The 27,500-nt window shown below is 37.0% G+C and overlaps 1 protein-coding gene across 2 annotated transcripts in view; it reads right to left on the bottom strand.

The window, feature by feature from the left end:
* The window catches only part of mcm6 (minichromosome maintenance complex component 6), a 43,780-nt gene that overhangs the window by 3,023 nt on the left and 13,257 nt on the right, over positions 1 to 27,500 (bottom strand). For both annotated transcript variants that reach the window (XM_061890993.1, XM_061891002.1), the window contains exons 9-14: positions 10,402 to 10,543; positions 10,188 to 10,329; positions 4,013 to 4,120; positions 3,778 to 3,933; positions 3,571 to 3,699; positions 1,437 to 1,601 (exon numbers count right to left, since the gene is read on the bottom strand). In XM_061890993.1, coding sequence (XP_061746977.1) covers positions 1,437 to 1,601; positions 3,571 to 3,699; positions 3,778 to 3,933; positions 4,013 to 4,120; positions 10,188 to 10,329; positions 10,402 to 10,543 — 842 coding nt within the window. The remainder of the gene's footprint in view (positions 1 to 1,436; positions 1,602 to 3,570; positions 3,700 to 3,777; positions 3,934 to 4,012; positions 4,121 to 10,187; positions 10,330 to 10,401; positions 10,544 to 27,500) is intronic.

The following is a 27,500-nucleotide window of genomic DNA, read 5'->3' as shown; positions in this document are numbered from 1 at the left end:
GCGACTGCCATCATATCGCAGTCTACACGTATCTCTTATATGCAACTACCATCGTATCGCAGTCTACATGTATCTCTTATGTGCGACTGCCATCATATCGCAGTCTATACATATCTCTTATGTGCGACTGCCATCATATCGCAGTCTACCCGTATCTCTTATGTGCGACTGCCATCATATCGCAGTCTATACATATCTCTTATGTGCGACTGCCATCATATCGCAGTCTATACATATCGCTTATGTGCGACTGCCATCATATCGCAGTCTATACATATCTCTTATGTGCGACTGCCATCGTATCGCAGTCTACATGTATCTCTTATGTGCGACTGCCATCATATCGCAGTCTATACATATCTCTTATGTGCGACTGCCATCATATCGCAGTCTATACATATCTCTTATGTGCGACTGCCATCATATCGCAGTCTATACATATCTCTTATGTGCGACTGCCATCATATCGCAGTCTACCCGTATCTCTTATGTGCGACTGCCGTCATATCGCAATCTACCCGTATCTCTTATGTGCGACTGCCATATTGCAGTCTACACGTATTTCTTGTGTGATTGCCATCATATTGCAGTCTACACATATTTTTTTATGTGTGACTGCCATCATATTGCAGTCTACACGTATCGCTCATGTGCGACTGCCATCATATCGCAGTCTACACATATTTTTTTATGTGTGACTGCCATCATATCGCAGTCTACCCGTATCTCTTATGTGTGACTGCCATCATATTGCAGTCTACACGTATCTCTTATGCACGACTGCCATTATATTGCAGTCTACACGTATTTCTTGTGTGATTGCCATCATATTGCAGTCTACACGTATCGCTCATGTGCGACTGCCATCATATCGCAGTCTACACATATTTTTTTATGTGTGACTGCCATCATATCGCAGTCTACCCGTATCTCTTATGTGTGACTGCCATCATATTGCAGTCTACACGTATCGCTCATGTGCGACTGCCATCATATCGCAGTCTACACATATTTTTTTATGTGTGACTGCCATCATATTGCAGTCTACACGTATTTCTTGTGTGATTGCCATCATATTGCAGTCTACACGTATCGCTCATGTGCGCCTGCCATCATATCGCAGTCTACACATATTTTTTTATGTGTGACTGCCATCATATCGCAGTCTACCCGTATCTCTTATGTGTGACTGCCATCATATCGCAGTCTACCCGTATCTCTTATGCACGACTGCCATTATATTGCAGTCGGTCCACAAAGATATGGATGACAGAGTCTGGTGGGGATGAACTTGACTGGCCTGCACAGAGTCCTAACCTGAACCCTATAGAACACCTTTTCGGATGAATTCGAACGGAGACCTCACCAATGGGCTTTTCGTAACTGGCCACCAAAAAAAGACCAAAAAACGGGGCTATCTTTCTACGTGAACCCACCTCGTCACAACAGTGCATCCTGGCCATGCCCTCCGACAGGCGGATCATGCTCTCCAGCTGCCTCACGGTGATCCTCCAGGCCGACTTGGTCACGCCCCCTGAGCCGTCGCGCTGGCGGAGGCGCTTGTACTGCTCCACGATGAACTCTTCGGATTCGCTAGAAATCTGCGGGGGGCGAGCAACAAAAAGGGCCTCGTTAAAACACCGGAAGAAAACGAACCGGGCCGTGCCGATCGTTCGGTATCGAACAGTATCGGACAGTTCCTGACGTTACCTCCGGTCTTTCTGGCGTCACTTCTTCTCCGAACTCAGTTTGGAAACGATCAACGAGTCCATACAAAGCTAAGAACCGGAGATTCAAGATATAGACGGCGCACTTACCCGCGTAAAGGGACAAGCGGTAGAAAACGGATGGATGGATAGAGGGGAACCTTAAACGATGGCATTAGTACAGTACCGCGATACTAATCATTGTCGGTGCGATACTGTCTCTAAACCGTACCGGCCCGTCGTGACATTGCTGGTTTTGCCTGCAGAGGAGCATGTTCGGCAGCGCACAATCACAGAGTACTTACAAGCAGACACTTTGTGCAGACAGAAAAGGGAGAACGGACGTAATTTGTCTTAAAAACTAACGATAAAGGTGAAGCTATAAGACTGAAATCTAATGGCAACAGATAAAGTAAGTTTCTTACAAGTATCATTATCACTGCAGGACGAGGAATAGCTAAACCGTAGCTCACTTGCATCAAAATATAAACAAACGCCACAGGGCGGATATACACCTGACATCCACTGTAATGATATCAAGTACAGACACGTGTCTAGTCGATACTACCATGATTACGTCTATTTTTTGGGATCACAACAGCTTTCGGGTTTTTTTATATTGTATATTATGTTTATAAACTCAGGAAATACGTCCCCGGACACATGAGGACATTGAATATGACCAATGAATGATCTTGTAACGACTTGGTATCGGATCGATACCCAAATTTGTGGTATCATCCAAAGCTAATGTAAAGTATCCAAACAACAGAAGAATAAGTGATTATTACATTTTAACAGAAGTTTAAATAGAATATGTTGAAACAGGAAGTAAGGAGTAAATAAACAAGTCAATTAATAACCCATTTTTACAGTTTGTCCTTTATAATTTTAACAAATTAATAGATAAATGACACAATATGTTACTGGATATGTCAGCAGACTAAATTAGGAACTTTGTTTGTTTACTTACTACTAAAAGACAAGTTGTCTAGTATGTTAACTATTTTATTTAAGGACAACTTGCAATAATAAACATACGTATGTTTAATGTACCCTAAGATTTTTTTTGTTAAAATAAACCCACTAATGACATTTTTTTTGTGTTCCCCCTTATTTAGAAAAGTACCGAAAAGTATCAAACTATCGGAATACATTTTGGTACTGTTTTTTAAGTATTGTTGTCGGTCGGCACAACCCCTAAAGTGGGCACGGATCGAATAATTCCATTTCTTTTGTGGTCCTCTTCATTTAGAAAAGTACCGAAATAATTTTAAAATATTGGTATCGATACAACACTAGTGTAGACATAACCTAAATATTGAGTCGACATTGTTGAACTGTGAAGAGCACTCACCATGAATGAATGTAAACATTTACAGTTAATACATGGGATTGGTATCGGTCGATTTAACCCGTGGATGGTTGGTATCGGAATCGGCAGCATGAATCCCCAAACAAAACGTTCCTAAAATCGATACGTCAGCAGACTAATTAGGAGTCTGTTTGTTTACTTACTACTAAAAGACAAGTTGTCTTGTATGTTCACAATTTTATTTAAGGACAAATTTGCAATAATAAACATATGTTTAAAGTACCTTAAGATGTTTTATTAAAATAAAGCCAACAATTACATTTTTTGTGGTCCCCCTTATTTAGAAAAGTATCAAACTATCGAGCTACATGTTGGTGGTGGTACTAAAGTATTGTTGTCGGTCGGCACAACCCCTAAAGGGGGCACGGATCGAATAATGCCATTTTTTTGTGGTCCCCTTCATTTAGAAAAGTATCGAAATAATTTTAAAATATTGGTATCGTTACAACACCAGTGTAGACTAAATATTAAAACAACAAAAGTGATCACCTTTGGCTTGAACTGCCTGGCGAAGAGCAGGTACCTCCGGATCTCATCCAAAGAGTAGAGCCGGTCCACAGATTCCTCCACCCGCGAGTGCAGGTCCACGATGCGCCGGGCGATGGCGTAGTCCGTGACCTGTGGATGGGGCGTACGGTTTCCGCACGGAACGCCACACGACCGTGTTCGATCCCCCGCCGGGCGAGGCGCGCTTACCTCGTTGCAGTCGTCCACCAGTATGAAGAACAGGTCGAATCGGCTCATGATGGGCGCGGTCAGGTTGACGTTCTGCTTCAGGCTTTTGCCGCGGTCGTAGCGCCCGCTGACGGGGTTGGCGGCGGCCAGGATGGAAGTGCGGGCGTTCAGGGTGGCCTGGGGGGCGGGACTTGGTTTTAATCCCGTCAGAGAGGGGAGTGGAACTTGTGTTTCTATCTCAAATCTGGGCCGCTACCTTGACTCCGGCCTTGGTGATGCTGATGGTCTGCTGTTCCATGGCCTCGTGGATGGCCACCTGGTCCTTCAGGTCCATCTTGTCAAACTCGTCAATGCAGCACACGCCCTGAAGGGAGAAGGGTTCGATTAACCACGTCGTGCAGTCAACAACATCCAGACGACGGACATTTATCCATGAAAATATGAAGAAGCCATTTTCAGTTTGTTTCGTCTCCAGAGTCTACAAACCGGACTACTGAGCGTCGTCCTTGGCACACGGACATATTACATGTTGACAACTAACCAACAAAAACAATTCCTAGCGTTACCCGAAAAAGACGCGGCCCGAGTCCGCTCCACTAGGTAAACTCTAAACAATATTACTACCATATTTTCCGGACTACAAGCCGCTACTTCGGCTTGTCAAACTCGTCAATGCAGCACACGCCCTGAAGGGAAAAGGGCTCAATTGACCACGTCGTTAAGTCAACAACACCCGACGACGGACATTTATCCATGAAAATATGAAGAAGCCGTTTTCAGTTTGTTTCGTCTCCAGAGTCTACAAACCGGACTACTGAGCGTCGTCCTTGGCACACGGACATATTACATGTTGACAACTATGACCTCCGGTCCGTCACTCATAAGATGTCCCCGTGTAACATAACCAACAAAAACAATTCCTAGCGTTACCCGAAAAAGACGCGGCCCGAGTCCGCTCCACTAGGTAAACTCTAAACAATATTACTACCATATTTTCCGGACTACAAGCCGCTACTTCGGCTTGTCAAACTCGTCAATGCAGCACACGCCCTGAAGGGAAAAGGGCTCAATTGACCACGTCGTTAAGTCAACAACACCCGACGACGGACATTTATCCATGAAAATATGAAGAAGCCGTTTTCAGTTTGTTTCGTCTCCAGAGTCTACAAACCGGACTACTGAGCGTCGTCCTTGGCACACGGACATATTACATGTTGACAACTATGACCTCCGGTCCGTCACTCATAAGATGTCCCCGTGTAACATAACCAACAAAAACAATTCCTAGCGTTACCCGAAAAAGACGCGGCCCGAGTCCGCTCCACTAGGTAAACTCTAAACAATATTACTACCATATTTTCCGGACTACAAGCCGCTACTTCGGCTTGTCAAACTCGTCAATGCAGCACACGCCCTGAAGGGAAAAGGGCTCAATTGACCACGTCGTTAAGTCAACAACACCCGACGACGGACATTTATCCATGAAAATATGAAGAAGCCGTTTTCAGTTTGTTTCGTCTCCAGAGTCTACAAACCGGACTACTGAGCGTCGTCCTCGGCACACGGACATATTACATGTTGACAACTATGACCTCTGGTCCGTCACTCATAAGATGTCCCCGTGTAACATAACCAACAAAAACAATTCCTAGCGTTACCCGAAAAAGATGCGGCCCGAGTCCGCTCCACTAGGTAAACTCTAAACAATATTACTACCATATTTTCCGGACTACAAGCCGCTACTTCGGCTTGTCAAACTCGTCAATGCAGCACACGCCCTGAAGGGAAAAGGGCTCAATTGACCACGTCGTTAAGTCAACAACACCCGACGACGGACATTTATCCATGAAAATATGAAGAAGCCGTTTTCAGTTTGTTTCGTCTCCAGAGTCTACAAACCGGATGACTGAGCGTCGTCCTTGGCACACGGACATATTACATGTTGACAACTATGACCTCCGGTCCGTCACTCATAAGATGTCCTCATGTAACGTAACCAACAATAACAATTCCTAGCGTTACCCGACGAACACGTAAAGGTAAATGCTGAACAATATTACTACCGTATTTTACAGACTACAAGCCGCTACTTCTTCCCCCAGCTTTGAACCCTGCGGTTTATACAAAGGTGCGGCTAATTGTGGATTTTTCTTCGTTAACGGCCATATTTTGCTATGTACAACAGACTTATATAGCAGTAAAACTGAAAAGGTGTTTTGTTCAGGATATGGCGCCACCTTTTGGATGGGTTTCCTTAATAGCCAACGGCAGGGGTCACCAACACCAGGTCGCCCGTAAGGACCAGATGAGTCGCCCGCTGGCCTGTTCTAAAAATAGCTCAAATAGCAGCACTTACCAGTGAGCTGCCTCTATTTTTTAAATTGTATTTATTTACGAGCAAGCTGGTCTCGCTTTGCTCGACATTTTTAATTCTAAGAGAGACAAAACTCTAATAGAATTTGAAAATCCAAGAAAATATTTTAAAGACTTGGTCTTCACTTGTTTAAATAAATTCATTTATTTTTTTACTTTGCTTCTTATAACTTTCAGAAAGACAATTTTAGAGGAAAAAATACAACCTAAAAATTTTTTTAGGGTTTTTAAACACATATACCTTTTTACCTTTTTAAATTCCTTCCTCTTCTTTCCTGACAATTTAAATCAATGTTCAAGTAAATTTATTTTTTTTATTGTAAAGAATGATAAATACATTTTAATTTAATTCTTCATTTTAGCTTCTGTTTTTTCGACGAAGAATATTTGTGAAATATTTCTTCAAACTTGTTAAAATTCCAAAAATTATTCTGGCGAATGTAGAAAATCTGTAGAATCAAATTTAAATCTTATTTCAAAGTCTTTTGAATTCCTTTAAAAAAAATTTGTTCTGGAAAATCTAGAAGAAATAATGATTTGTCTTTGTTAGAAATATAGCTTGGTCCAATTTGTTATATATTCTAACAAAGTGCAGATTGGATTTTAAACTATTAAAAACATTTCATCAAAATTCTAAAATTAATCTTAATCGGGAAAAATTACTAATGATGTTCCATAAATTCTTTTTTGAATTTTTTCAAAAAGATTCCAATTAGCTAGTTTTTCTGTTTTTTTTTTCGTTGAATTTTTATTTTTAAAGAGTCGAAATTGAAGATAAACTATGTTTCAAAATTTAATTTGAATTTTTTTCGTGTTTTCTCCCCTTTTAAACCGTTCAATTAAGTGTTTTTTTCATCATTTATTCTCAACAAAAAACCTTCCGTAAAAGGAAAAAAAATGTACAACAAAATGACAGAAAAATACCCATTTTTTTCATATATGTAGATTTATTTATTAAATGTAAATTGGGCAAATTGGCTATTTATTTAAGTGTGTATCAAACTGGTAGCCCTTCGCATTAATCAGCACCCAAGAAGTAGCTCTTGGTGTCAAAAAGGTTGGTATCTCCTTCTGTTTTGTGCCTTGAACTGGAAGTAAAAGTGCCGTTCCGTTTACTAGTCATAAACTAAGATTTACAACACAACCAAAACAATTCATACTTACCAAACCGTCACGTTTGATAGTAGTTTTTCTTCACGCATTTTTGTAGGCGCTATTGTAACGTAATCAAGCTAGCGCCGTTAGCATTAGTTAAAAGGCTAACGCATTTATCAACTTACGGACGGCTTTCTTTTTCGTATCGTTTCAGTTTCACGAATTGGATTTGGAGTTACGAAGTCTGTTCCGCTGGTCGGAGAGCGAGATTCCTCAGGCAGCGGGTCCATTCCGATGACCTCTGACTTGTTTGATCGGCCGTACGGAACCACTCAAGGTACGTAAGTAAACATTTACAGAATATTTCCGTGTTAAGTGACTCATTTCACAACATGTATAACAGTGATTTATATATATAATATGTAGAAAAATCTATATTTTTTCTAGTATAGTCCGGAAAAATACGGTACATTATTTAATAAAATGACTGTAGGTGTTAGTACACTTGTACTATTATCACTACTACATACATAGCAGTATTTTTTTTCAAAGCAATATTTCCAGCCTAAAAGTTTTTCATTTTAGAAGGCATGTCACGTGATGAAATTTTGGCGTTACCGAATGAAAAGTCACGTTTCAATCTCAGGTCCAGTAGTGCCTCAACTTAGGATCCAGTATTTTTAGAACACAAATAATGGATTGTCGGCGCATTAAACATCTGAGTACTATTCCGGTGTGTGTACAAGGACTGCAAAATGGCACGTTTTAGCGGACATTACCTGCCGTTTTGTTTCGCAATATTATGCAAAACATTGCTGATCTGTATTTGGGATCTGTATGAATTCTGAAAAATTGCGCGCTCATCCGCCTTTGTAGTCCAATACTATTCTTATTTTCCTCTGTCTTCTTGTTATGGGACATTCATCCTCTGCTGTTGCCATTTCTATTATAAAGTAGTAAGTTCTTACTTATATCTGTCAGTAGACTAACTATTAAAGCGCTAAAAACTGTAGTGGGTGTACATAATTCACCCACGGAACTTTAGTTATTAGAGGGTTCTGGTAGGACGGTTTATCACGGGACACATTTCCAGCGTTGATGTTGCAGGAGTGAGCCACGGATGAGGAGATACTGCTCATTGTTGACTTTAGCAAAGTCTGAATGTCATTAAAACGGCGCCATCTTTTGACACTTCTTCCACTCCCGTCCTTGCACGCTACACCGCTGCTACAACAAAGACGACGGGGAGAAGGTGAGCCACGTAAATAAAGGTGTGTCATGTTTGGATGTACTTTGTGGACGCCGTCTTTGCTCCGCAGTAAGTCTTTGCTGTCGTCCAGCATTCCGTTTTTGTTTACTTCGCAGCCAGTTCGGTTTTGTTTCGTTCTGCATAGCCTTCGCTAAGCTTAGATGCTTTTTCTAAGGGGCACTCGCCTTTTGTTTATTTTTGGTTTAAGCATTAGACACCTTTTTGTCTTTACCTGCACACTGCCTCCCGCTGTTTCCCACATCTACAAATCTATTAGCTACCGTATGAAAAAAGACCTGAATAGACCCGCTAATCTGCGGCGCGCTTTATAATCCGGTGCGCCCTATGGTCTGAAAAATACGCTAATCTATGCGCGTATTCGACCAAATTAATGTTTTTCATGGAGGGGGGAAAAAAATTATATTACCCCTTTAAAAACGATTTATTATTATTTTCTTAGGAACTACAATTATTGGTACTTTAACTCTAACTTAATTAAGGCCCAAGCTGTTTGTTTACATGTTTTTTTTTGTTCTCTCTTTCCTTATTGGACCCTAATTAGAATAAAAACTAAATCATCTTTTGATATGATGTACTTAGTCCATAAGTACACAAACGTGTACTTCATGTTTAGTGACATGCTAATTCTTTTTTTTTTTTCAAAATTCCATTGCATGTTATACTCTTCTGACATCACCAGGTGGCAGTACAAGTGTCCACATAAGTGGCCATAAGACCCCAATTCAGTAGTGTACACAATTTTGGCAATAATAGCTAAAAAAAAAAGTGCTGTCCACGCATGTGGCCACTAGGCCTTTTTTAAAGGTGAAGTCCTTAAAAAAAAAATCCAGTTTTCGTCAAAACATGGATCGAGAGGGCAGCCATCAAGTTTTGAGCAGCAGCTGCAGAAATCTGTTCGCATCCTTCACACAGGACTGACAAATCAATGTCTTTTTGGGGCGGTAGAGCGGCCGTGCCAGCAACTTGAGGGTTCCAGGTTCGATCCCCGCTTCCGCCATTCCTACTCACTGCCGTTGTGTCCTTGAGCAAGACACTTTACCCACCTGCTCCCAGTGCCACCCACACTGGTTTAAATGTAACGTAGATATTGGGTTTCACTATGTACAGCGCTGTGAGTCACTAGAGAAAAGCGCTATATAAATATAATTCACTTTACTTCAAGTGAATTATATTTATATAGCGCTTTTCTCTAGTGACCCAAAGCGCTTTTACGTGGTGAAACCCGATATCTAGGTTACATTTTTAAACCAGAGTGGGTGGGTAAAACCTAGTGGCCTCGTGCCCTGAGATCGGTAGGTCGTGAGTTCGAACCCCGGCCGAGTCATACCAAAGACTATAAAAATGGGCGCCATTACCTCCCTGCTTGGGAGCATCAAGGGTTGGAATTGGGGGGTTAAATCACCCAAAAATTGATTCCCGGGCGTGGTCAGCGCTGCTGCTCACTGCTCCCCTCACCTCCCAGGGGGCGATAAAGGGGATGGGTCAAATGCAGAGGACAAATTTCACCACATTTGTGTGTGACAATTATTAGTGTCTTGCCCAAGGAGTGACTAGGTTGGCAGAAGCGGGATTGAACCTGGAATCCTCAAGTTGCTGGCACGGCCAAGCTACCAACCGAGCTATACGGCCCAGGTGATTGATGGAGTAAGGTTATTATTTAAACCTCACGCGGCGGAGAAAAAGAGAAACTCACGTTATCGGCCAGCATCAACGCTCCGGCCTCGATGACGAACTCGTGGGACTCTTCATCCCGGACCACGGCGGCAGTCAGACCGGCCGCCGTGCTGGCTTTGCCGCTGGTGTACACGGCCCTGGGGCTGAACTCCTCCACGTGCCTGCACACATGCGTCCCGTTAGCCACGACATCGGCGGCCGCCGGGAGCCGTGCTTTTGTTCCGGGCGCCTACTTGAGGAACTGGCTCTTGGCGGTGCTGGGGTCTCCCACGATGCACACGTTGACGTCGCCCCGCAGCGAGGTTCCCTCCATGGTCGTCTTGGGAACGCCTCCGAACAGCATCAGGAGGATGCCGCGCTTCACCTCGTCGTTGCCTGCACAGACCCCCGAGCAGCGACAAGGCTGAAGACACCCGTGTCCATAGGCGCCCGTCTACATTTCTACCAGTGGGTGTGTTAGTGTCGTCCCCATACCAATATTTTGGTACCAAAAGTAATTCGGTAGTTTTCTACATGAAGGGGACCGCAAAAAACAGCATTATTCGATCCATGCCCACTTTAGGGTTTGTGCCGACCGATAACCAGACTTTAGTACCAGTACCAACATATATTTCAATAGTTTTGATTCTTTTCGGTACTTTTCTAAGTAACGGGGACCACAAAAAAATCTTAGGGTACAATAAACATATGTTTATTATTGTGAAGTGAATTGTATTTATATAGCGCTTTTCACTAGTGACTCAAAGCGCTTTACATAGTGAAACCCAATATCTAAGTTACATTTAAAGCAGTGTGGGTGGCACTGGGAGCAGGTGGGTAAAGTGTCTTGCCCAAGGACACAACGGCAGTGACTAGAATGGCAGAAGCGGGAATCGAACCTGCAACCCTCAAGTTGCTGGCACGGCCACTCTACCAACCGAGCTATATTGCAATTTTGTTCTTAAATAAAACAGTTAACATACAAGACAACTTGTCTTTTAGTAGATAGATAGATAGTACTTTATTGATTCCTTCAGAAGAGTTCCTTCAGGAAAATTTAAATTCCAGCAGCAGTGTACAGATTTGAGATCAATTTAAATAAAAGTAAATAATGGGGGTTTAAATGGAAACAAAATAGAGAAATATTAAAAGTAATAAGTAAAGTAGTAGGTAAACAAACAAAGGCTCCTAATTAGTCTGCTGACGTATTGTTTTTAGGAACGTTTCCATCGGGGATTCATGTTGCCGATTCCGATACCAACCATCCATGGGTTGGATCGACCGATACCAATCCCGTGTATTAACTGTAAATGTTTACATTTATTCATGGTGAGTGCTCTTCACTGTTTAACAATTTCAACTCAATATTTAGGTTATGTCCACACTAGTGTTGTAACGATGCTAATATTTTAAAATGATTTTGATACTTTTCTAAATGAAGAGGACCACAAAAAAATGGCATTAATCGATCCGTGCCCCCTTTAGGGGTTGTGCCGACCGATAACCAGACTTTAGTACCAGTACCAACATACATTTCAATAGTTTTGATTCTTTTCGGTACTTTTCTAAGTAACGGGGACCACAAAAAAATCTTAAGGTACATTAAACATATGTTTATTATTGCAACTTTGTTCTTAAATAAAACAGTTAACGTACAAGACAACTTGTCTTTTAGTAGTAAGTAAACAAACAAAGGCTCCTAATTAGTCTGCTGACGTATTGTTTTTAGGAACGTTTCCATCGGGGATTCATGTTGCCGATTCCGATACCAACCATCGACGGGTTGGATCGACCGATACCAATCCCGTGTATTAACTGTAAATGTTTGCATTTATTCATGATAAGTGCTCTTCACTGTTTAACAATTTCAACTCAATATTTAGGTTATGTCCACACTAGTGTTGTAACGATACTAATATTTTAAAATGATTTTGATACGTTTCTACATGGAGGGGACCACAAAAAAATGGCATTATTCGATCCGTGCCCCCTTTAGGGGTTGTGCCGACCGATAACCAGACTTTGGTACAAGTACCAAAATATGTTTCGATAGTTTTGATACTTTTCGGTACTTTTCTAAATAAGGTGGACCACAAAAAAATCTTAGGGTACATTAAACATATGTTTATTATTGCAACTTTGTTCTTAAATAAAACAGTTAACGTACAAGACAACTCGTCTTTTAGTAGTAAGTAAACAAACAAAGGCTCCTAATTAGTCTGCTGACGTATTGTTTTTAGGAACGTTTCCATCGGGGATTCATGTTGCCGATTCCGATACCAACCATCCATGGGTTGGATCGACCGATACCAATCCCGTGTATTAACTGTAAATGTTTGCATTTATTCATGGTGAGTGCTCTTCACTGTTTAACAATTTCAACTCAAAATTTAGGTTATGTCCACACTACTGTTGTAACGATACTAATATTTAAAAATGATTTTGATACTTTTCTACATGAAGGGGACCGCAAAAAATGGCATTAATCAATCCGTGCCCCCTTTAGGGTTTGTGCCGACCGATAACCAGACTTTAGTACCAGTACCAACATATATTTCGATAGTTTTGATTCTTTTCGGTACTTTTCTAAGTAACGGGGACCACAAAAAAATCTTAGGGTACATTAAACATATGTTTATTATTGCAACTTTGTTCTTCAATAAAACAGTTAACGTACAAGACAACTTGTCTTTTAGTAGATAGATAGATAGTACTTTATTGATTCTTTCAGGAGGGTTCCTTCAGGAAAATTTAAATTCCAGCAGCAGTGTACAGAGTTGAGATCAATTTAAATTAAAGTAAATAATGGGGGTTTAAATGGAAACAAAATAGAGAAATATTAAAAGTAATAAGTAAAGTAGTAAGTAAACAAACAAAGGCTCCTAATTAGTCTGCTGACGTATTGTTTTTAGGAACGTTTCCATCGGGGATTCATGTTGCCGATTCCGATACCAACCATCCATGGGTTGGATCGACCGATACCAATCCCATGTATTAACTGTAAATGTTTACATTTATTCATGGTGAGTGCTCGTCACTGTTTAACAATTTAAACTCAATATTTAGGTTATGTCTACACTAGTGTTGTAACGATACTAATATTTTAAAATGATTTTGATACTTTTCTAAATGAAGGGGACCACAAAAAAATGGCATTATTCGATCCGTGCCCCCTTTAGGGGTTGTGCCGACCGATAACCAGACTTTAGTACCAGTACCAACATATATTTCAATAGTTTTGATTTTTTTCGGTACTTTTCTAAGTAACGGGGACCACAAAAAAATCTTAGGGTACATTAAACATATGTTTATTATTGCAACTTTGTTCTTAAATAAAACAGTTAACGTACAAGACAACTTGTCTTTTAGTAGTAAGTAAACAAACAGACTCCTAATTAGTCTGCTGACGTATTGTTTTTAGGAATGTTTCGATCGGGGATTCATGTTGCCGATTCCGATACCAACCATCCATGGGTTGGATCGACCGATACCAATCCCGTGTATTAACTGTAAATGTTTGCATTTATTCATGGTGAGTGCTCGTCACAGTTCAACAATGTCGACTCAATATTTAGGTTATGTCTACACTACTGTTGTAACGGTACTAATATTTAAAAATGATTTTGATACGTTTCTACATGAAGGGGACCACAAAAAAATGGCATTATTCGATCCGTGCCCCCTTTAGGGTTTGTGCCGACCGATAACCAGACTTTAGTACCAGTACCAACATATATTTCGATAGTTTTGATTCTTTTCGGTACTTTTCTAAGTAACGGGGACCACAAAAAAATCTTAGGGTACATTAAACATATGTTTATTATTGCAACTTTGTTCTTCAATAAAACAGTTAACGTACAAGACAACTTGTCTTTTAGTAGATAGATAGATAGTACTTTATTGATTCTTTCAGGAGGGTTCCTTCAGGAAAATTTAAATTCCAGCAGCAGTGTACAGAGTTGAGATCAATTTAAATAAAAGTAAATAATGGGGGTTTAAATGGAAACAAAATAGAGAAATATTAAAAGTAATAAGTAAAGTAGTAGGTAAACACACAAAGGCTCCTAATTAGTCTGCTGACGTATTGTTTTTAGGAACGTTTCCATCGGGGATTCATGTTGCCGATTCCGATACCAACCATCCATGGGTTGGATCGACCGATACCAATCCCATGTATTAACGGTAAATGTTTACATTTATTCATGGTGAGTGCTCTTCACAGTTTAACAATGTCAACTCAATATTTAGGTTATGTCCACACTACTGTTGTAACGATGCTAATATTTTAAAATGATTTTGATACTTTTCTACATGGAGGGGACCACAAAAAAATGGCATTATTCGATCCGTGCCCCCTTTAGGGTTTGTGCCGACCGATAACCAGACTTTAGTACCAGTACCAACATATATTTCGATAGTTTTGATTCTTTTCGGTACTTTTCTAAGTAACGGGGACCACAAAAAAATCTTAGGGTACATTAAACATGTTTATTATTGCAACTTTGTTCTTCAATAAAACAGTTAACGTACAAGACAACTTGTCTTTTAGTAGATGGATAGATAGTACTTTATTGATTCTTTCAGGAGTGTTCCTTCAGGAAAATTTAAATTCCAGCAGCAGTGTACAGAGTTGAGATCAATTTAAATTAAAGTAAAAAGTAAATAATGGGGGTTTAAATGGAAACAAAATAGAGAAATATTAAAAGTAGTAAGTAAAGTAGTAAGTAAACAAACAAAGGCTCCTAATTAGTCTGCTGATGTATTGTTTTTAGGAACGTTTCGATCGGGGATTCACGCTGCCGATTCCGATACCAACCATCCACGGGTTGGATCGACCGATACCAATCCCATGTATTAACTGTAAATGTTTGCATTTATTCATGGTGAGTGCTCGTCACTGTTTAACAATTTAAACTCAATATTTAGGTTATGTCTACACTGGTGTTGTAACGATGCTAATATTTTAAAATGATTTTGATACTTTTCTAAATGAAGGGGACCGCAAAAAATGGCATTAATCGATCCGTGCCCACTTTAAGGTTTGTGCCGACCGATAACCAGACATTAGCACCAGTATTAAAATAGATTTTGATAGTTTTGATACTTTTCGGTACTTTTCTAAATAAGGGGACCACAAAAAAATCTTAGGGTACATTAAACATATGTTTATTATTGCAAGTTTGTTCTTAAATAAAATAGTGAACATACAAGACAACTTGTCTTTTAGTAGATAGATAGATGGATAGATAGTACTTTATTGATTCCTTCAGAAGAGTTCCTTCAGGAAAATTAAAATTCCAGCAGCAGTGTACAGAGTTGAGATCAATTTAAATAAAAGTAAAAAGTAAATAATGGGGTTTTAAATGGAAACAAAATAGAGAAATATTACAATAAGAATAAAAAGTAGTAAGTAAAGTAGTAAGTAAACAAACAAAGGCTCCTAATTAGTCTGCTGATGTATTGTTTTTAGGAACGTTTCGATCGGGGATTCACGCTGCCGATTCCGATACCAACCATCCACGGGTTGGATCGACCGATACCAATCCCGTGTATTAACTGTAAATGTTTGCATTTATTCATGGTGAGTGCTCTTCACTGTTTAACAATTTAAACTCAATATTTAGGTTATGTCTACACTAGTGTTGTAACGATGCTAATATTTTAAAATGATTTTGATACTTTTCTAAATGAAGGGGACCGCAAAAAAATGGCATTATTCGATCCGTGCCCCCTTTAGGGGTTGTGCCGACCGATAACCAGACTTTAGTACCAGTACCAACATATATTTCGATAGTTTTGATTCTTTTCGGTACTTTTCTAAGTAACGGGGACCACAAAAAAATCTTAGGGTACATTAAACATATGTTTATTATTGCAACTTTGTTCTTCAATAAAACAGTTAACGTACAAGACAACTTGTCTTTTAGTAGATAGATAGATAGTACTTTATTGATTCTTTCAGGAGGGTTCCTTCAGGAAAATTTAAATTCCAGCTGCAGTGTACAGAGTTGAGATCAATTTAAATAAAAGTAAATAATGGGGTTTTAAATGGAAACAAAATAGAGAAATATTACAATAAGAATAAAAAGTAATAAGTAAAGTAGTAAGTAAACAAACAAAGGCTCCTAATTAGTCTGCTGACGTATTGTTTTTAGGAACGTTTCCATCGGGGATTCATGTTGCCGATTCCGATACCAACCATCCATGGGTTGGATCGACCGATACCAATCCCATGTATTAACTGTAAATGTTTGCATTTATTCATGGTGAGTGTTCTTCACTGTTTAACAATTTAAACTCAATATTTAGGTTATGTCCACACTACTGTTGTAACGATGCTAATATTTTAAAATGATTTTGATACTTTTCTAAATGAAGGGGACCACAAAAAAATGGCATTTATCAATCCGTGCCCCCTTTAGGGTTTGTGCCGACCGATAACCAGACTTTAGTACCAGTACCAACATATATTTCAATAGTTTTGATTCTTTTCGGTACTTTTCTAAGTAACGGGGACCACAAAAAAATCTTAGGGTACATTAAACATATGTTTATTATTGCAACTTTGTTCTTAAATAAAACAGTTAACGTACAAGACAACTTGTCTTTTAGTAGATAGATAGATAGTACTTTATTGATTCTTTCAGGAGGGTTCCTTCAGGAAAATTTAAATTCCAGCAGCAGTGTACAGAGTTGAGATCAATTTAAATAAAAGTAAATAATGGGGGTTTAAATGGAAACAAAATAGAGAAATATTACAATAAGAATAAAAAGTAGTAAGTAAAGTAGTAAGTAAACCAACAAAGGCTCCTAATTAGTCTGCTGACGTATTGTTTTTAGGAACGTTTCCATCGGGGATTCATGTTGCCGATTCCGATACCAACCATCCACGGGTTGGATCGACCGATACCAATCCCGTGTATTAACTGTAAATGTTTACATTTATTCATGATAAGTGCTCTTCACTGTTTAACAATTTCAACTCAATATTTAGGTTATGTCCACACTACTGTTGTAACGATACTAATATTTAAAAATGATTTTGATACTTTTCTACATGGAGGGGACCACAAAAAAATGGCATTATTCGATCCGTGCCCACTTTAGGGGTTGTGCCGACCGATAACCAGACTTTGGTACAAGTACCAAAATATGTTTCGATAGTTTTGATACTTTTCGGTACTTTTCTAAATAAGGTGGACCACAAAAAAATGTTAGGGTACATTAAACATATGTTTATTATTGCAAATTTGTCCTTAAATAAAATAGTGAACATGCAAGACAACTTGTCTTTTAGTAGTAAGTAAACAAACAAAGGCTCCTAATTAGTCTGCGGACGTATTGTTTTTAGGAACGTTTCCATCGGGGATTCATGTTGCCGATTCCGATACCAACCATCCATGGGTTGGATCGACCGATACCAATCCCGTGTATTAACTGTAAATGTTTACATTTATTCATGGTGAGTGCTCGTCACAGTTTAACAATGTCAACTCAATATTTAGGTTATGTCTACACTGGTGTTGTAACGGTACTAATATTTAAAAATGATTTTGATACTTTTCTACATGGAGGGGACCACAAAAAAATGGCATTATTCGATCCGTGCCCCCTTTAGGGTTGTGCCGACCGATAACCAGACTTTAGTACCAGTACCAACATATATTTCGATAGTTTTGATTCTTTTCGGTACTTTTCTAAGTAACGGGGACCACAAAAAAATCTTAGGGTACATTAAACATATGTTTATTATTGCAACTTTGTTCTTCAATAAAACAGTTAACGTACAAGACAACTTGTCTTTTAGTAGATAGATAGATAGTACTTTATTGATTCTTTCAGGAAAATTTAAATTCCAGCAGCAGTGTACAGAGTTGAGATCAATTTAAATAAAAGTAAAAAGTAAATAATGGGGTTTTAAATGGAAACAAAATAGAGAAATATTACAATAAGAATAAAAAGTAGTAAGTAAAGTAGTAAGTAAACAAACAAAGGCTCCTAATTAGTCTGCTGACGTATTGTTTTTAGGAACGTTTCCATCGGGGATTCATGTTGCCGATTCCGATACCAACCATCCATGGGTTGGATCGACCGATACCAATCCCATGTATTAACTGTAAATGTTTACATTTATTCATGGTGAGTGCTCTTCACAGTTTAACAATGTCAACTCAATATTTAGGTTATGTCTACACTACTGTTGTAACGATGCTAATATTTTAAAATGATTTTGATACTTTTCTAAATGAAGGGGACCACAAAAAATGGCATTAATCGATCCGTGCCCCCTTTAGGGGTTGTGCCGACCGATAACCAGACTTTGGTACAAGTACCAACATATATTTCGATAGTTTTGATTCTTTTCGGTACTTTTCTAAGTAACGGGGACCACAAAAAATTCTTAGGGTACATTAAACATATGTTTATTATTGCAACTTTGTTCTTAAATAAAACAGTTAACGTACAAGACAACTTGTCTTTTAGTAAATAGATAGATAGATAGATAGTACTTTATTGATTCTTTCAGGAGAGTTCCTTCAGGAAAATTTAAATTCCAGCAGCAGTGTACAGAGTTGAGATCAATTTAAAAAAAAAAAAAAAATAAGTAAAAAGTAAATAATGGGGTTTTAAATGGAAACAAAATAGAGAAATATTACAATAAGAATAAAAAGTAGTAAGTAAAGTAGTAAGTAAACAAACAAAGGCTCCTAATTAGTCTGCTGACGTATTGTTTTTAGGAACGTTTCGATCGGGGATTCGTGTTGCCGATTCCGATACCAACCATCCACGGGTTGGATCGACCGATACCAATCCCGTGTATTAACTGTAAATGTTTACATTTATTCATGGTGAGTGCTCTTCACAGTTAAACAATGTTGACTCAATATTTAGGTTATGTCCACACTACTGTTGTAACGATACTAATATTTTAAAATGATTTTGATACTTTTCTAAATGAAGAGGACCACAAAAAAATGGCATTAATCGATCCGTGCCCCCTTTAGGGTTGTGCCGACCGATAACCAGACTTTAGTACCAGTACCAACATATATTTCAGTAGTTTTGATTCTTTTCGGTACTTTTCTAAGTAACGGGGACCACAAAAAAATCTTAGGGTACATTAAACATATGTTTATTATTGCAACTTTGTTCTTCAATAAAACAGTTAACGTACAAGACAACTTGTCTTTTAGTAGATAGATAGATGGATAGATAGTACTTTATTGATTCTTTCAGGAGGGTTCCTTCAGGAAAATTTAAATTCCAGCAGCAGTGTACAGAGTTGAGATCAATTTAAATAAAAGTAAAAAGTAAATAATGGGGTTTTAAATGGAAACAAAATAGAGAAATATTAAAAGTAATAAGTAAAGTAGTAGGTAAACAAACAAAGGCTCCTAATTAGTCTGCTGACGTATTGTTTTTAGGAACGTTTCGATCGGGGATTCACGCTGCCGATTCCGATACCAACCATCCACGGGTTGGATCGACCGATACCAATCCCATGTATTAACTGTAAATGTTTACATTTATTCATGGTGAGTGCTCGTCACAGTTTAACAATTTAAACTCAATATTTAGATTATGTCCACACTACTGTTGTAACGATGCTAATATTTTAAAATGATTTTGATACTTTTCTACATGGAGGGGACCACAAAAAAATGGCATTATTCGATCCGTGCCCCCTTTAGGGGTTGTGCCGACCGACAACCAGACTTTAGTACCAGTACCAACATATATTTCAATAGTTTTGATTCTTTTCGGTACTTTTCTAAGTAACGGGGACCACAAAAAAATCTTAGGGTACATTAAACATATGTTTATTATTGCAACTTTGTTCTTCAATAAAACAGTTAACATACAAGACAACTTGTCTTTTAGTAGATAGATAGATAGTACTTTATTGATTCCTTCAGAAGAGTTCCTTCAGGAAAATTTAAATTCCAGCAGCAGTGTACAGAGTTGAGATCAATTTAAATAAAAGTAAATAATGGGGGTTTAAATGGAAACAAAATAGAGAAATATTAAAAGTAATAAGTAAAGTAGTAGGTAAACAAACAGACTCCTAATTAGTCTGCTGACGTATTGTTTTTAGGAACATTTCCATCGGGGATTCATGTTGCCGATTCCGATACCAACCATCCATGGGTTGGATCGACCGATACCAATCCCATGTATTAACTGTAAATGTTAACATTTATTCATGGTGAGTGCTCGTCACAGTTTAACAATTTAAACTCAATATTTAGGTTATGTCCACACTACTGTTGTAACGATACTAATATTTTAAAATGATTTTGATACTTTTCTAAATGAAGGGGACCGCAAAAAATGGCATTAATCGATCCGTGCCCCCTTTAGGGGTTGTGCCGACCGATAACCAGACTTTACTACCAGTACCAACATACATTTCAATAGTTTTGATTCTTTTCGGTACTTTTCTAAGTAACGGGGACCACAAAAAAATCTTAAGATACATTAAACATATGTTTATTATTGCAACTCTGTTCTTAAATAAAACAGTTAACGTACAAGACAACTTGTCTTTTAGTAGATAGATAGATGGATAGATAGTACTTTATTGATTCCTTCAGAAGAGTTCCTTCAGGAAAATTAAAATTCCAGCAGCAGTGTACAGAATTGAGATCAATTTAAATAAAAGTAAAAAGTAAATAATGGGGGTTTAAATGGAAACAAAATAGAGAAATATTAAAAGTAATAAGTAAAGTAGTAAGTAAACAAACAAAGGCTCCTAATTAGTCTGCTGACGTATTGTTTTTAGGAACGTTTCCATCGGGGATTCATGTTGCCGATTCCGATACCAACCATCCATGGGTTGGATCGACCGATACCAATCCCGTGTATTAACTGTAAATGTTTACATTTATTCATGGTGAGTGCTCTTCACAGTGTAACAATTGCAACTCAATATTTAGGTTATGTCCACACTACTGTTGTAACGATGCTAATATTTTAAAATGATTTTGATACTTTTCTAAATGAAGGGGATCGCAAAAAATGGCATTAATCGATCCGTGCCCCCTTTAGGGGTTGTGCCGACCGATAACCAGACTTTGGTACAAGTACCAACATATATTTCAATAGTTTAGATTCTTTTCGGTACTTTTCTAAGTAACGGGGACCACAAAAAAATCTTAGGTTACATTAAACATATGTTTATTATTGCAACTTTGTTCTTCAATAAAACAGTTAACGTACAAGACAACTTGTCTTTTAGTAGATAGATAGATAGTACTTTATTGATTCTTTCAGGAGGGTTCCTTCAGGAAAATTTAAATTCCAGCAGCAGTGTACAGAGTTGAGATCAATTTAAATAAAAGTAAATAATGGGGGTTTAAATGGAAACAAAATAGAGAAATATTAAAAGTAATAAGTAAAGTAGTAAGTAAACAAACAAAGGCTCCTAATTAGTCTGCGGACGTATTGTTTTTAGGAACGTTTCCATCGGGGATTCATGTTGCCGATTCCGATACCAACCATCCATGGGTTGGATCGACCGATACCAATCCCGTGTATTAACTGTAAATGTTTACATTTATTCATGGTGAGTGCTCTTCACAGTTTAACAATGTCAACTCAATATTTAGGTTATGTCTACACTACTGTTGTAACGATGCTAATATTTTAAAATGATTTTGATACTTTTCTAAATGAAGGGGACCGCAAAAAAATGGCATAAATCGATCCGTGCCCCCTTTAGGGGTTGTGCCGACCGATAACCAGACATTAGCACCAGTATTAAAATAGATTGATAGTTTTGATACTTTTCGGTACTTTTCTAAATAAGGGGGACCACAAAAAAATCTTAGGGTACATTAAACATATGTTTATTATTGCAACTTTGTTCTTCAATAAAACAGTTAACGTACAAGACAACTTGTCTTTTAGTAGATAGATAGATAGTACTTTATTGATTCTTTCAGAAGAGTTCCTTCAGGAAAATTAAAATTCCAGCAGCAGTGTACAGAATTGAGATCAATTTAAATGAAAGTAAAAAGTAAATAATGGGGGTTTAAATGGAAACAAAATAGAGAAATATTACAATAGGAATAAAAAGTAGTAAGTAAAGTAGTAAGTAAACAAACAAAGGCTCCTAATTAGTCTGCTGACGTATTGTTTTTAGGAACGTTTCCATCGGGGATTCATGTTGCCGATTCCGATACCAACCATCCATGAGTTGGATCGACCGATACCAATCCCGTGTATTAACTGTAAATGTTTACATTTATTCATGATAAGTGCTCGTCACAGTTTAACAATTTCAACTCAATATTTAGGTTATGTCCACACTACTGTTTTAACGGTACTAATATTTAAAAATGATTTTGATACTTTTCTAAATGAAGGGGACCGCAAAAAATGGCATTTATCAATCCGTGCCCCCTTTAGGGGTTGTGCCGACCGATAACCAGACTTTAGTACCAGTACCAACATATATTTCAGTAGTTTTGATTCTTTTCGGTACTTTTCTAAGTAACGGGGACCACAAAAAAATCTTAGGGTACATTAAACATATGTTTATTATTGCAACTTTGTTCTTCAATAAAACAGTTAACGTACAAGACAACTTGTCTTTTAGTAGATAGATAGATAGTACTTTATTGATTCTTTCAGGAGGGTTCCTTCAGGAAAATTTAAATTCCAGCAGCAGTGTACAGATTTGAGATCAATTTAAATAAAAGTAAAAAGTAAATAATGGGGGTTTAAATGGAAACAAAATAGAGAAATATTAAAAGTAATAAGTAAAGTAGTAAGTAAACAAACAAAGGCTCCTAATTAGTCTGCTGACGTATTGTTTTTAGGAACGTTTCCATCGGGGATTCATGTTGCCGATTCCGATACCAACCATCCATGGGTTGGATCGACCGATACCAATCCCATGTATTAACTGTAAATGTTTGCATTTATTCATGGTGAGTGCTCGTCACAGTTTAACAATTTAAACTCAATATTTAGATTATGTCCACACTACTGTTGTAACGATGCTAATATTTTAAAATGATTTTGATACTTTTCTAAATGAAGGGGACCGCAAAAAAATGGCATTATTCGATCCGTGCCCCCTTTAGGGTTTGTGCCGACCGATAACCAGACTTTAGTACCAGTACCAACATATATTTCGATAGTTTTGATTCTTTTCGGTACTTTTCTAAGTAACGGGGACCACAAAAAAATCTTAGGGTACATTAAACATATGTTTATTATTGCAACTTTGTTCTTCAATAAAACAGTTAACGTACAAGACAACTTGTCTTTTAGTAGATAGATAGATAGTACTTTATTGATTCTTTCAGGAGAGTTCCTTCAGGAAAATTTAAATTCCAGCAGCAGTGTACAGAGTTGAGATCAATTTAAATAAAAGTAAAAAGTAAATAATGGGGTTTTAAATGGAAACAAAATAGAGAAATATTAAAAGTAATAAGTAAAGTAGTAGGTAAACAAACAAAGGCTCCTAATTAGTCTGCTGACGTATTGTTTTTAGGAACGTTTCCATCGGGGATTCACGCTGCTGATTCCGATACCAACCATCCACGGGTTGGATCGACCCGATACCAATTTCATGTATTAACTGTAAATGTTTACATTTATTCATGGTGAGTGCTCTTCACAGTTTAACAATGTCAACTCAATATTTAGGTTATGTCCACACTACTGTTGTAACGATGCTAATATTTTAAAATGATTTTGATACTTTTCTAAATGAAGGGGACCGCAAAAAAATGGCATTAATCGATCCGTGCCCCCTTTAGGGGTTGTGCCGACCGACAACAATACTTAAAAAACAGTACCAACATATATTTCAATAGTTTTGATTCTTTTCGGTACTTTTCTAAGTAACGGGGACCACAAGAAAATCTTAGGGTACATTAAACATATGTTTATTATTGCAACTTTGTTCTTCAATAAAACAGTTAACGTACAAGACAACTTGTCTTTTAGTAGTAAGTAAACAAACAAAGGCTCCTAATTAGTCTGCGGACGTATTGTTTTTAGGAACGTTTTCATCGGGGATTCATGTTGCCGATTCCGATACCAACCATCCATGGGTTGGATCGACCGATACCAATCCCGTGTATTAACTGTAAATGTTTACATTTATTCATGGTGAGTGCTCTTCACAGTTTAACAATGTAAACTCAATATTTAGGCAATGTCTACACTGGTGTTGTAACGATACCTGTATTTAAAAATGATTTCGGTACTTTTCTAAATGAAGGGGAACGCAAAAAAATGGCATTACTCGATCCGTGCCCACTTTAGGGGTTGTGCCGACCGACAACAATAATTTAGTACCAGTACCAACATGTATTTTGATAGTTTGATACTTTTCCAAATAAGGGGGACCACAAAAAATGTCATTGGCTTGATTTCAACAACAAAAATAGGGTACATTAAACATATGTTATTTTTGAAATTTTGTCCTTAAATAAAATAGTGAACGTACAAGACAACTTGTCTTTTAGTAGTAAGTAAACAAAGGCTCCTAATTAGTGTAAATGCAGTAACAGTTTGTGTCAACATTATAAAGGACAAACTGTAAAAATGGGTTAATAATCGACTTGTTTATTTACTCCTTACTTCCTGTTTCAACATGTTCTATCCGCACTTCAGTTAAAATGTAATAATCACTTATTTTTCTGTTGTTTGGATACTTTACATTAGTTTTGGGCGATACCACAAATTTTGGTATCAATCCGATACCAAGTAGTGACAGGATCATACATTGGTCATATTCAAAGTCCTCATGTGTCCAGCGACGTATTTCATGAGTTTTTAAACATAATATACATTTTAAAAAAAAACGAAAAGAAGATTTTGTGATGTTAAAAAAAATATCGACCGACTAATGTACGTGGTATCATTACAGTAGATCCACCAATGGCGTTTGTTTATATTGTAGCGTCCTGGGAATTTGTTCTGTGGTGTTTATGTTGTGTTGCGGTGCATATATTCTCCCAAAACGTGTTTGTCGTCGTCGTTTAGTCTGGTTTCAATCTATGGCACAGGTTTATGACAGTGTTCACACTGCCACCCTTTGGCTGTTGACTAAGTATGCCCTTCATTCGCTCGTGTGGGGCGTGTTCAAAGTCAAGATGGTTGCGTCATTATTTCATTATCGGGCACAATGAAATCCTGGATAGGCTCTGTTATTTATAGACCAGGGGTCACCAAGGACCAGATGAGTCGCCCGCCGGCCTGTTCTAAAAATAGCTCAAATAGCAGCACTTACCAGTGAGCTGCCTCTATTTTTTAAATTGTATTTATTTACTAGCATGCTGGTCTCGCTTTGCTCGACATTTTTAATTCTAAGAGAGACAAAACTCAAATAGAATTTGAAAATCCAAGAAAATATTTTAAAGACTTGGTCTTCACTTGTTTAAATAAATTCATTTATTTTTTTACTTTGCTTCTTATAACTTTCAGAAAGACAATTTTAGAGAAAAAAAATATTTCAGGATTTTTAAACACATATACCTTTTTAGCTTTTAAATTCCTTCCTCTTCTTTCCTGACAATTTAAATCAATGTTCAAGTATTTTTATTTTTTTTTATTGTAAAGAATAATAAATACATTTTAATTTAATTCTTCATTTTAGCTTCTGTTTTTTGGATGAAGAATATTTGTGAAATATTTCTTCAAACTTATTATGATTAAAATAAAAAAAAAATATTCTGGCAAATCTAGAAAACTTGTAGAATCAAATTTAAATCTTATTTCAAAGTATTTTAAATTTCTTTTAAAATTTTAGTTCTGGAAAATGTAGAAGAAATAATGATTTGTCTTTGTTAGAAATATAGCTTGGTCCAATTTGTTATATATTCTAACAAAGTGCAGATTGGATTTTAAAGACTTGGTCTTCACTTTTTTAAATAAATGCATTTATTTTTTTACTTTGTTTCTTATAACTTTCAGAAAGACAATTTTAGAGAAAAAATACAACCTTAAAAATGATTTTAAGGATTTTTAAACACATATACCTTTTTACCTTTTAAATTCCTTCCTCTTCTATCCTGACATATTAAATCATCCATCCATCCATTTTCTACCGCTTATTCACTTTACGGGTGGCTAGGGGCGCTGTCGCCTATCTCAGCTACAATCGGGCGGAAAAATCATATTTTTTTTGGGATTTCATTATTATTATTGTCAAAAATAATAAAAACATCTTAATTTAATTCTTAATTTTAGCTTCTGTTTTTTCGACGAAGAATATTTGTGAAATATTTCTTCAAACTTATGATTAAAATTGAGAAAAAATATTCTGGCAAATCTAGAAAATTTTAAATCTTATTTCAAAGTCTTTTGAATTTTTTTTTTAATTTTTGTTCTGGAAAATCTAGAAGAAATAACGATTTGTCTTTGTTAGAAATATAGCTTGGTCCAATTTGTTATATATTCTAACAAAGTGCAGATTGGATTTTAACCTATTTAAAACATGTCATTAAAATTCTAAAATTAATCTTAATCTGGAAAAATGACTAATGATGTTCCATAAATTATTTTTTGAATGTTTTCAAAAAGATTCCAATTAGCTAGTTTTTTTTTTTTTTTCCGTTGAATTTTTATTTTTAAAGAGTCGAAATTGAAGATAAACTATGTTTCAAAATTTAATTTTCATTTTTTTCGTGTTTTCTCCCCTTTTAAACCGTTCAATTAAGTGTTTTTTTCATCATTTATTCCCAACAAAAAACCTTCCGTAAAAGGAAAAAAAATGTACAACAAAATGACAGACAGAAATACCCATTTTTTTCATATATGTAGATTTATTTATTAAATGTAAATTGGGCAAATTGGCTATTTATTTAAGTGTGTATCAAACTGGTAGCCCTTGGCATTAATCAGCACCCAAGAAGTAGCTCTTGTTAAAATTCTAAAATTAATCTTAATCAGGAAAAATGACTAATGATGTTCCATAAATTATTTTTTTATTCTTTCAAAAAGATTCGAATCAGCTAGTTTTTCTCTTCATTTTTTTCGGTTGAATTTTGAATATTAAAGAGTCGAAATTGAAAATAAACTATTTCAAAATGTAATTTTAATTTTTTTCATGTTTTTCCTCTTTTAAACCGTTCAATTAAGTGTTTTTTCCATAATTTATTCTCTACAAAAAACCTTCCGTAAAAGGAAAAAAAATGTACGACGGAATGACAGACAAAAATACCCATTTTTTATATATATAGATTTATTTATTAAAGGTAAATTGAGCAAATTGGCTATTTCTGGCAATTTATTTAAGTGTGTATCAAACTGGTAGCCCTTGGCATTAATCAGTACCCAAGAAGTAGCTCTTGGTTTCAAAAAGGTTGCTGACCCCTGTTCTAAACTATAT

Source organism: Nerophis ophidion, linkage group LG02 (assembly GCF_033978795.1).
Source record: "Nerophis ophidion isolate RoL-2023_Sa linkage group LG02, RoL_Noph_v1.0, whole genome shotgun sequence".
NCBI lineage: Eukaryota > Metazoa > Chordata > Actinopteri > Syngnathiformes > Syngnathidae > Nerophis > Nerophis ophidion.
Note: the sequence above shows the minus strand (reverse complement) of the source record. Positions and strands in the feature narration are given on the sequence as shown.